At 38.4% G+C, this 12086-nt stretch overlaps 1 protein-coding gene across 3 annotated transcripts in view; it reads right to left on the bottom strand.

Moving 5' to 3' along the window:
* The window catches only part of CDK14 (cyclin dependent kinase 14), a 605513-nt gene that overhangs the window by 564304 nt on the left and 29123 nt on the right, over positions 1-12086 (bottom strand). For all 3 annotated transcript variants that reach the window (XM_043588815.1, XM_043588812.1, XM_043588813.1), the window contains exon 2: positions 6329-6360. Coding sequence is in view for 2 of the 3 variants with exons in the window: in XM_043588812.1 (XP_043444747.1) it covers positions 6329-6360 (32 nt within the window). In the remaining variant the exon portion in view is untranslated. The remainder of the gene's footprint in view (positions 1-6328; positions 6361-12086) is intronic.

The following is a 12086-nucleotide window of genomic DNA, read 5'->3' as shown; positions in this document are numbered from 1 at the left end:
ACAGAAGAGACGGGGAACACTTAACTGTGCTCAGAGCCTAGGGTGAAACACCTGTAAGAAAGAAGAGACACAATAAGAAAGAATAAGTAGATAAGGAAATACAGAATCAATTACACAGATTTTGGAGTGAAAGCAGGGAAAGGAGTGAAGAGGAAAGGAGGAGAAATTAGCCTAGAACAGGAGAAAAGACACATCCTCCTCTGAAGTTGGAAAAAAGGAAATAAAATTGGAGCAAGTGAAGGTACATGTGCAGGCAAGGTGCTGACGCCTAACAGCATTAAGTGTTGTAGGAAGTTGGAGGGTGTTATGAGTTTTGGATTGTGTACACCAAAAATTCTTCTTAACCATACCCCTCGCCCCCAACCTCCAAATGTGATCTTATTTGGAAACAGAGTCAGTGCGGATGTAATTAGTTAAATTAAGACGAGGTCATACTGGAGTGGGGTGGGCCCCTAACTCAATACAACCAATGTCCTTGTTAAAAGGGAAAAGTTGGAAAAACACACCCTCATTAAGGGAAGGTGATGTGAAGACACACAGGGAGAAGAAGGCCATCTATAAGCTAAGAGGAGAGGCCTGGAACGTATCCTTCCCTCACATCCTTCGGAAGGAGCCAACCTTGCCCACACTTTGATTACAGACTTCTGGTCTTCAGAACTGTGAGACAATACACTTCTGTTGTTTGAGCCACCCAGTCTGTGGGACTTTTCTACAACAACTCCAGCAAACTAACACAGAGTGGAAAGTCATCTATGAAAGGAAGGAGGGGTGGAGGAGGGTAGCTAGAAGGATTGAGGGAAATGGAAAGGTTTCAGCAGGAAACAGGCCAGCCACACAGGGCAAGACTGTACATACACAGTTGCCTTGGGTTCCAGCTAAGGCCAGAGATGATAAATTTATTTACAGAGTGGTTTCCTCAAGCAGCTCTTGGCAGCCGGTGGGCAGAGGGGGAAAAGATGCCAGGTCAAAATCAAGGTCTGGCGGAGTAGATTACAAGCAAAACACAAAGGGATACGGCGACTGAGAATACTGGCAAGGGAATGATGTACGGTGAGTGAACAGAGAAGGAAACAGGAGGGGGATGGGCAGAGAACGGGTGGTCTGGAAACAGGGAACCCACAAAGAAGAGATAAAAGGAGTACAGCAGGAGTGAGGAAGCTCACAGGGAAAGACAGTTACTGGGATTTAGTATTTTAGATGAGGAAGTCAGGGAAGTCAGAAGCTAGACAGCTGTATACAATGTATACATTATTCACACAGACACAGGGGCCTCAGACCATGGTGGTAGTTAGGTGAGAAAAAAACTGCAACAGCTCCCACCACCCTCAATGCATGGAAAAATAATGACCAGGAATATCCCCAAATCATACTTGTACTTGACTCCTAGAATCTGGTTCTCAGAAAAATCACTGCTGTGTTTATATCTCCAGTATTACAGTTACATATTTATACAAAACAACAAAGAGGGGCATGGCCTAGAAGCAGAGGTCAATGCATCTGACCCCCCCATCTATCTCACAAAATTATTATATTAAGCAGAGAGGAAGCAAGTTACCTATAAAAATGTACCTGAGGAAGTTACAGATCAGATGCAAAAATGTTAAGACATTTTATATGCTTTGTACACATTTCCTTAGGATACAAAAATTAAAATAGCTGTAAAATGCAAAAATATGTGTTGGCAGTCCCTTCTACTTTGCAAACAGGAAACAAATGACCAGAGCACAGAAAATTAAAAAGCTCGTAAATGACCAATCCCCGCCCACTGCAAAAAAAGTGCTTAATTATCTGGATTATATACGATAAACAAACAAACAAACAAACCTCTCTGCATTTCCAAGGTTTATTTCAACCACTAGAATTTTTGTATTTCTTAGTAAAGAGCCAAGCATACTCAACACTTTGTTCTGGCAACTCATCTGAGCTAAAATAACAGAGGCAAGAAGCATAACTAAAACTACACAATTTAACCTTTTTAATTTAAACACAAGAACAATTCATGATTGCTGTGGCTTTAGACATTTCCAACCCTTTCTAAACACACATATTTATACTCACTTAGAACTTTTTACTTCCACAGTTCAAAAGGCTTTATACATAGTACTTTTACACTGGGAGAGATTAACTGTATTTTCTGACTGTTCATATTTTAGGTATCATTTTGAAACAAATTACTAATTTAAAAAAATAAGATTCAAAACTTCCCTGAAGTCATAGTATATTATGGCACAGGAAAAATGAGGCCACTCGGGAGACATGGCCTACGACATCTACTGGGGACAAAAAGGTGAGAAAGAATTTGGAAAGTCCTGCAACTTTATACAAGGATATAAGGATATCCTTATAAATGGTTAGTCCACCCATCAAAAGTATAGATTAAACTTAGAGAACAAAAACGCTTCATATTTTAATCAGCGCCCAGATACAATATGAATGAAGAGCGAAATGATTGTCCTCTCTCCAAATAGGATGGGCTTCAACAACATTTCCTATTCAAACAAAGTTGCCTAGTGTAAACATCCCTCAATACTTAACTTCCAAAGTGTCTCATTCTCTCTCTACAACAAGCAATAGGACACTATTCATGAATATAATTCCAAGCTGCTTATAAAAATCCGCAGTCATGGCACTTCAGCCTATTGAAGAATGAAAGAATAATAAGTCTTTCAAATAGGTCCACATCTCTTTTTCTCCTCTGTTCAAGGTCAAACATTTACACACACCCTATAGAAATCCTCTAGGAATCAGGGAATAGCAACTAAAGTCCAGCTCCAGGCACTCTGGAGGAGGCCACTCCTTGAGGTAAGGAGTCCTCTGCCTCATAAATACTGAGTAGGAAGAGAGATGCCACACCTTGATGCATATCTAAGAAGCTGATTCAGTACCCAGGTTTCAAGACTCGAATCCTAACTAAATTCCAACACAGAAGTCCTCCAACTGCCAAAGAAAAGTGAGTTCAAGAAAACTTCTAACACTGCAATCTGAGGATGATCATAGAACTTGGTGACTTCTTGCGTATTTAATCACAAATGCAGTGTCCTTTTCTGGGATCTTAGTAAAACTGTAAGTGCATGTTGACTGTTAGGTAGGATTTTATTTTACATTTAAAGATAGATAGGGTGCCTGGGTGGCTCAGTTGGTTAAGTGTCTGACTTCTGCTCAGGTCACAATCTCACAGTACAAGCCCTGTGTATGGCTCTGTGAGGACAGCTTGGAGCCTGGAGCCTGCTTCAGATTCTGTGTCTCCTTCTCTCTCTGCCCCTCCCCTCCTCGAGCTCGCTGGCTCGCTCTCTCTCTCTCCCCCAAATCTAAAAAATAAAGAACATTAAAAAATAAAATAAAATAGATTCTCCCTCCCCCTATGGGGTGCTTGGGTGGCTCAGTCAGTTAAGCGACCGTCTTCAGCTCAGGTCAAGATCTCAGCTTATGGGTTTGAGCCCTGCATCAGGCCCTGCGCTGACAGCTCAGAGCCTGGAGCCTGCTTCAAATTCTGTGTTTCCTACTCTCTCTGCCCCACCCTGGCTTGCGCTCGCTCTCTTTCTCTCTCCCTCTCTTTCTGTGTGTCTCTCAAAAATGAATAAAGGTTTAAAAATTTTTAAAGATAAAAAGCAACTTGAAGATGATCCTCTCTGACTGGCTTTACAAATGAGAAAACTGAATGGCTAGAAAATGGCAAAGGAGAATCCACATTGTCTGACAGTTCAACATTCTCTCTACTTACTGACAATATATATTTAGTCACATTCAACAGATATTTACTGAATGTTTTACCATGTGCAAGACACATGAGGGATTACAAAGCTGAATGTAGTCATCCTCTCAAGGAATCTAAAAACTGGTGAGTTTCAAACAAAAAAAAAAATGGTGGGTTTCACAGTTTTAATATGTAAATCGTCACACGAAGTCTCATATGGTATTGTAGAGGAATATCTGAAAATAACTCTCCTCATAGCCCCAATTCTTAATTTCAAACTAAATCTTTCTTTCCTCCTTGTAGCCCTTCCAAATACAGAAGGTGATGTCATGGTGAGAGCATCGGTGAAGAGAAGGATGATGATGACAACAAAGACAAGGGCGATGGGAATACCAACTATGAGACATTTACTATGTGCCCATCACTCTTCTGTAACCTTCATATACTTAGCTTATTTAATCTTCGAAACAATCTTAGGAGGGAGATAAACATCTCTAACTTATAACAGACTTGGAAAAAGTAAGTCAATTGCCCCTGAAAAGGTAGCTGAGTTAGGGTTTACACCCAGGCATGCCTTTACTACTACCATCTCCCAGGAGCCTGACCCTGGCACTTCCCGTAATTAACTGGAAACTCCTGGGCCCCTCTGGACCTCAATTTCTTCATCCATGAAATGATGAAGTTGGCCCTGTGATTTCCAACATCTCCTCCAGGTGTACCATTCTGTGATTTACTAACTTGAGTTTTGTTTTTTTGTTTTTGTTTTTGTTTTTTGTTTTTGTTTTTTTGTTTTTTTTTACCAATCTCTTGTACAGAGGAAGGAAAACACTTTGTAAAAGCTAGAGAAAATTTTGCCCCATATTACAAAATCCAGACCTTTGTGCAATGGTTTCCAGGTAAAGGAGGGTGGGTAGTAACCAGCTTCATATACACATCCTTCCCTAACTTTCATCTAGGTTCCAGCCTCAGATTTTTTGGAAAGCTAATCTCACAGCCACGTGACAAAATAACAATCATTAACAATGGCATTTAAACTAAACAGGAGGTTTTTCAAATTCCTAATAATGATTAGGAGTCACCTATAACAACATGGGAAAATACCACATTTTGGGTTAAAAGAAAAAAGCAGCATATAATAAATGGCTTATGTTTTTTTGTTTCTAAACATAGGGAAAGAAGCAAGAACATTCAACAGTGGTTGTAGCTAGGTAATAGGATTGGGAGACTTTTCTCCTTTTCCTTATTTTTCTCTTTTATGTAAGCTTACATTACCTCCATAATTAGAGGGGAGACATTTCTTTACAAAGAGAGAAAAAGTACGAAATATTCTCCAATTGATTTCTTCTGAGAAGAAAATATACTCTCCTAAAAACATCTCAGTAACACTGCAGAAATTCCAGAAATACAGGTTTAGAGGAGAACATCATTATTACCAACTATAGATGGGGAAGAAAATATTCCTCTATTGCTTTAGGTCTAGAATAACTAAGCTTTACAGGATGTTTCAGGAATGCTGGAAGGAGAAGTTGTTTTGTAGTCCAGGGACACGTGGCTTTGTAGAGCTGGGCCCCAGGAAAAAAGGAACAGGTGCAACAGACAAAGAGGCAGACCATGAGAGCCAAATGTCACTGGCCCCATCCAGAAATCCCAATCTGGAGCAGGTTCTCCCTGAGTGGTCCTGCCCTGCACCACAGCCAACCACATGGCCAAGGGGATTTCCACAAGCACAAATGTCCTCACTTCTCTGAAGCAGTACAGCAGTGAGAGAACAGGTAGCTTATTTCACAGAAACTGCAACTGTTAAATCAAACAATCACAACCAAACTAATCTATGCTTCATTAGGCTGCAGGATAAGCACACTGTGTATATACTTTTGTGTTCATATATAAACTCATTACACACGCGCGCGCGCGCGCGCACACACACACACACACACACACAGCCCAATTTACAACACATGTCAATTACTGTGGCTTTGGATGGTGACAATGAAACACTTCACTCTATAGCACTCCTGAGAATATTTTGTAAACACATTGTCTCTCTGGTGATTCCCACTGATACCACAAAAAACTCAGGAAAGAGTACAATTTAAAAATCACGTTCAAAATGCTATTAATTACATATGGACCCTCTGCCCTCTTGGAAGACTTTTTTCCTACTTTGTAGCAAGTAGGTAAAGACAGATCTGATATACAAAGGATAGGAAAACTAGAACAGGAAAGTCAGCCCCTCCTTTGGGAATCTGATAGACAATAAGTGGCATCAACATCGCATCACATCCTGATTCAGTGCAGGGCTGCAGGGAGCTGGGGTGCCCAACTTACCAACAACTCCAGACTTGCCCTAAGCACGTACCTCACAATGGGCCTCTCCAGCACTACCACCATTAAGGGGTCAATAACACAAAGGCCTGGGGGTATTTTTGCTAATTTAAAAAGACATATTTCTGTTGACTGCCACCAAAATTCATTCAAATAATTAAAGCTGAAAAATAATACAACTATAGAGATGTCATCTCTTCTTTTTTTAAGGCATTTTTTTCCTGCTTCTTAAGTGTGAAGTTGGCACCTATTAAGTATACCCAGAAGTAATTAAATACATCCAACATAAGATAAAGAAATTTAACCTACCTCATCAAAGGTGGTGTCCTCTTTCTTCAAAGCTGTAAAACAAAAAGGGAAAGGAAGAAGTTATTGTGAAACATCTCAAGGAAACTAAGTATCTAAGTTCTAGAAAACAGAAAGAAAACAAAGCAGTATGGTGTTTTCATTTCAGAAAGTAAAACTGTACCCCAACCTGAATAACAATGTTATGACACAAATAGGAAAACTACAAATGAGACAGAGAATTGCACAGCATGCTTCTTTGTGAGACACTTTCATAAATATGTAAATGGACTATCCTCCCAAGTATGGAAAAGAAGAATGTATATCTTTCCCCTATCTCTTCTTTAGTAGGAAAACATTTTAATGAAGTATGAAAGAATCAAAAAGTAATCTTAAAGAAATGTCCCCTTCAGCTTCTGGGTTTTGTGCATATGTCATTATGCACGGTGTGTGGTCCTCCCAAACCAATTGTCAGGATGACACCCACTCTGCACAGTGCCCTGAATGAGATTCCCATACCGAGAGAGGTTTAAATACAGTAATGAAAGACTAAGCATGTTAAACTAAGCACTGCAGAGACATAATTCAAACATTTCAACATGATCAATTTTATAATGAAGTATCACCAAAGGAAACAATGCATTCAGAATGTCGTATGGGAATTGGCAAATGCTCAAAATTTATTTAAATATGCATGGAATCAGAATTGGCATTCTACTACTCTAAAGAGAGAGAAGTAAGTATTTCATGCATAGTTGGCAAACACCCTAGTTCCTTAAATCCTACAATTACTTAGAATGTTTCATATTAAGGAGAATGCACAAAGGAGCTAATTTAGCTGAAACCACTAGCTGGAGACATGTTTCTAATTTATAGAATTGTGCATAGGTGTTTACCGTCTGTACTGGACAGTTCTAGTCAGGATAGAAGCACTTGTGTTGCTCTTACTTGGAAAGCTATGTTCTGACAAAAGCAATGGAAAACAAATTATGTTGGGAATCAATCTCTGAGAGAAGTCATGTGCTTAAATGGAAGCTACCATGCCAGAGCTTATATTATATAATGCAACAATCTTGAAAAGTATATTTTCTGTTTCATACCATAGACTTGTCTTTTTAAACATCACGAAGTATGTAGTTGTGGTGAATTAAGGGGGGTGAGGGTAGATTGAGGGAAATAAAGTGTTTATGAAAGTTCAATTCTTAGTTTTCCTCTTTTTACCTAAGAAGCTGATCTGTACCAAATTCCTGTACTGACTTTATTAGAGGACAACTACTTCTAAAGGAAAAATAAAAAGACAGCCCTTTATGCCATTCTCAAATGGCTTATCTTACATTCAATTACTTACACACATTTTATTATATATTTCGCTTTAACTTACACTAACTCTAAAATAAGCTATTTTGAGGGGCGCCTGAGTGGCTCAGTCGGTTAAGCGTCCAACTTCGGCTCAGGTCATGATCTCATGGTTCGTGAGTTCGAGCCCTGCGTCAGGCTCTGGGCTGATAGCTTCTGTGTCTCCCTCTGTCTCCCTCTGTCTGCCCCTCCCCTGCTTGTACTCTGTCTCTCGCATTGTCTCAAAAGTAAATACACATTAAAAAAATTAAAATAAGCTATTTTGATAGAAAGCTGTAAGATCCTCAATGATTCTTAAAGACTATTTTTAACTATGAATGTAAAACTTCTAATCTAGAAGGCTTTCTTTAAATATCAGTCAACAATGTTACTAAACTCCCACCCTCACTCCCTCAAACCTAAGGCATATCTTCTAATTAACATACTTGAGTAGTGATTCCAAGATAAAATATTAGTGACCTACATAAATATAGGCAAGTTGTTCCATCTAAAAATTTTTTTCTAATAAGAAATGATTAGCTCACTGATTTCAAATACAAAGTCAATCATTGTACAGCCACATACCTAGCTCATTTAACAAAAATTAATGAAAGATTATGTGGCTGTCATGTAAGATGCAAAGCTAAAGCAGCAAGCTTATAAATCACAGCACAAACTTCCTGTATTTTCTTTACTTTGGACATAATAAAAGTTTAGTCTTGGGTTTTCTTAAGCAAAGCATCCAATAAGAACTACAGTTGATAACTACCCCTCGGGTAACTGCAAACACAGAATGAAGACCCTCAAACTGAGAGATAAAGAAAGCAAGAAACTAAATTGTCTTTGACATCCTGACTGGACTATTTCTTTCTTGTCCCCAAATCCTGCCAATTCCTTCAACATTCTGGATAAAGGGGTAGGGTCTGCAGGTAGAAAGAAATGGAAGAAATACTAGAGGAAAATTGCAGCTGTATTTTCTAAGATATAAGGAGCAGAAAGCTAGATTCTCTCCCATGCACACTATTCTCAAGCCCAAGATATCTTAGGGGAGAACATTTTAAGACCAAAAAATCTATGACTTCAGTAACTCTTCACTGGTGGATCGACACTTTATATAGTTTCTTATAAATATGGAATCCTTGCTTGAACAGCAGTTAACAGTAACAACAAAGGCCAATTAAATACGTCTCTGCCAAATATTTACCAGGTCATTGATGAATAATAAACTATTACCCAAACAAGCACGCAACATCTCATTATTGATTACATTCCCCGATTGTCATTAATCATTCGTGTAAATGTAAACTCACAATTGTCTTCAAAGATATCATGGAATAGCAAGTATATTACACTTTTATGGGTTAACAAAGGTGTATGTATACATTGAATCATTTGAGATAATCAGGTAGTCTATTTAGTCCTCTGCTCGGACACTGCTTCCTCTAGAGAGCTTGCCATGCTCTCACCAAGACTAAAGTGGTGTCCCTCCTATGTTCTCCAACAGCAAATTGTGCTAATCTTCTTGGTAAAATTTGTCATTCTATGTTGTCAATGCCCTTTCACTGGCCTGTCTTCTCATAAAAGTCCTTGCGGACTGGTACCAATGGCCACTGAAACTGAATGTCAGCACAATATCTCGCACATAGGAGGTACTCAATAATTATTTGTTGAATTAATTATGTCTACCTCAAAGGCCAAAAGACAGCCTCTTGCCTTTTGAGACACACTAAAGTGTTGGCATATGAAAACCATACACTATTTTCTCTCATGAAAGGATCATAGATATAAATTCCATTTCCTAGTTTTCAAATTAAAATCTTTTGAAACTACATTGGAAGAAGACATGGTACTGTATTTACATTTTGTGTCTGAACCTTTAACCTTAAGAATGGACTTATCAAATGACAGCTGGACTCTACATTACCCACATACAGAACAAAGCAACAAACCCAAAATTTCAGCCTCTTCCTTTCATTCAGTTCTCTCACAAACTACATCTTTTAAAAAAATGGTGTACACGGGCTCCACCTCAAATATAACAGAGTATAAACTTCCTTTCTCTGGGAGTTAATCCAAACAAGTGTGAAGAAATGCATTCAAATGACTATGAAGAAATGACAGTTTGACCTAATCTTACACAGAAAGCATTCCTCCTCCTAAGCTATCATTCAAAAATAAAAAGAAACAGGAAAGAAAAGAGGAAAAGGATTTTAACATAAACTTTTTAACAACTAAATTCCCATTTCTCTTTATTTATGTTAAGCAAAATTAAAAAAAAAAAAAAACGAGACAACAACAGTAATTCCTAAATAAGTGAACACACTGACATTATTTAGCAGAAAACCATAAATACTCACCACTGAAATCAGTGGATGACTTTGAAATTCAATTACACCCATCTTGTAAAAGAACTGTAACTATGTTGTAGTCACTCCCTGGCAGATGTCATAAATTAGAGTGCTATGGCTTGAAAGCCAGTGTGTTTTATTAGACCTTATATAATATAGTAATCTCAGATCAGCTGTATTGGGGTGGGTAGCGATAAAGCTGGTATGACCATTTACGTGTGGATGAATTAAACATCAGCGTTACCACTCTTATACAGTCCAAATGGTTATTAACAATAAACTGATTGAATATCACATACTTTCAAAAGTTGTGCTCATTTTCTATAGATGAACGGTTAACTTCTCAGGACTAAACAATGATACTGTATATTTTATCCTATAACAAGCTACACTTTTGAATCATACCAAAAAAGCAAAATGAAGTCAGTATGTTTACTTCAAAAGCCATCATAGATTGGTTAAAGGGAATGCATATACAGAGATGTTGGATTACTCACCAAGAATAAACCATTCACTCTGTGATCTCATGAAGTACCAATGAAGAAAGGGGGGAGACAGGGGATACATAGAGAAACTGGAAGGAATAGTAACGGCCCCCATTATTGATCTTCACATGTAACATCTTGCACTAGATATTTTACGTATTCTATCGGATTTAATCGTCACAACAACCGTAAGAAAATGTATACATGTGGACTCTAAGGTTGAGGGATATTCTGCTAGTTGACCAAGACACACAGCAAGCTGGGAAAACAGGGTTCAAACCCAGACCAGACTAACTCCAAAGTCCATCCTGTTTTAATACGGTAAAGTCAGTAACCACTTCTTCCCTTCTCTTTCTTCCCACCTAGAAAATCAATTATGTCAATATGATCCAATCACCAATAATGATAATAACATATTATGAACATCTCTTGAGTCTACACTACATACTGCACAAGACATCACATGCATTATTTCCCTAAGTGCCAATATCAAAACTGAGTTGTACATGAAAAACTGAAGCTCAGGGGCGCCTGTGTGGCTCAGTAGGTTAAGCATCCAACTTTGGCTCAGGTCATGATCTCACGGTTTGTGGGTTCAAATCCCACGTCAGGCTCTGTGCTGACAGCTCAGAGCCTGGAGACTGCTTCGAATTATTTGTCTCCCTCTCCCTCTGCCCCTCCCCCATTCACACGCTGTCTCTCTGTCTCCCTCTCAAAAATAAACAAACATTTAAAAAATTAAAAAATTAAAAAAAAAAAAAACTGAAGCTCAGAAGGTGAGGGACCTGTCCAAGGTCACACTGCTGCATGTGGCAAGTCGGGAAATCTCCAGTGGTCTGACACAGCCCACACCCTTAATCTATGCACTATACAATCCCATAGTAAAAACCCCATTCCATAGTCTTGAGCACCTTAAAACCTTTACATAACCAAATTCGTTTTATTGCTTTTTGATGTTGCAAATATGACATTAAGAAAGTACTCAGATAACAAAGATTAATTTTTCTGCAGTCCCACTTCACATGTATGTCTTGAGTTTGACATACAATCATAACCACATAAAACCTCTTTATCTCTTTACAGTATTCCAGAATGGGACTTGCTATTCAGAATCATGACCTTCCTTCAATACAAGAAATAATCAGTTAGGTTCACTGCACTGTACTGTTTCTGAAAGAAGGAAGTAAAATCTACTAGATCATAGAAGACATTTTAACAAGTGTTGGAATCAAAAGGAGTTTCACATCACTAAATCTCAGTAAGCTAGAAAATCCAATTAACTGTAATACCCCATTCGCCAGCATTGTAGTTAATCCAAATTTTACTGATTGTCGATCAAAATCTTAAAATTGCTTAAACATAAGGAATTTTTGTATTAATGTCCTTGGTTTCTTACTGAGATTCAACTGCAATGAATTATTTAACACAAAACTGGAAGGGCTCCAACAGAGTCATTAGCATTAGTAAATATACAGTTAATGTGTTTTAGAACAGGGCTTAATGGACTCCAGAACCCGCCTCTGTGATGCTTTGGGTCCCAGGTTGAACATCCTCCTTAAAAATGTACACCAACTGAACACCTTGCTCTCTCACACTCTTGGCTTCAAACTTCAT

This window comes from Prionailurus bengalensis, chromosome A2 (assembly GCF_016509475.1).
Source record: "Prionailurus bengalensis isolate Pbe53 chromosome A2, Fcat_Pben_1.1_paternal_pri, whole genome shotgun sequence".
Lineage (NCBI taxonomy): Eukaryota > Metazoa > Chordata > Mammalia > Carnivora > Felidae > Prionailurus > Prionailurus bengalensis.
This window is presented reverse-complemented; position numbering and strand designations above follow the sequence as displayed.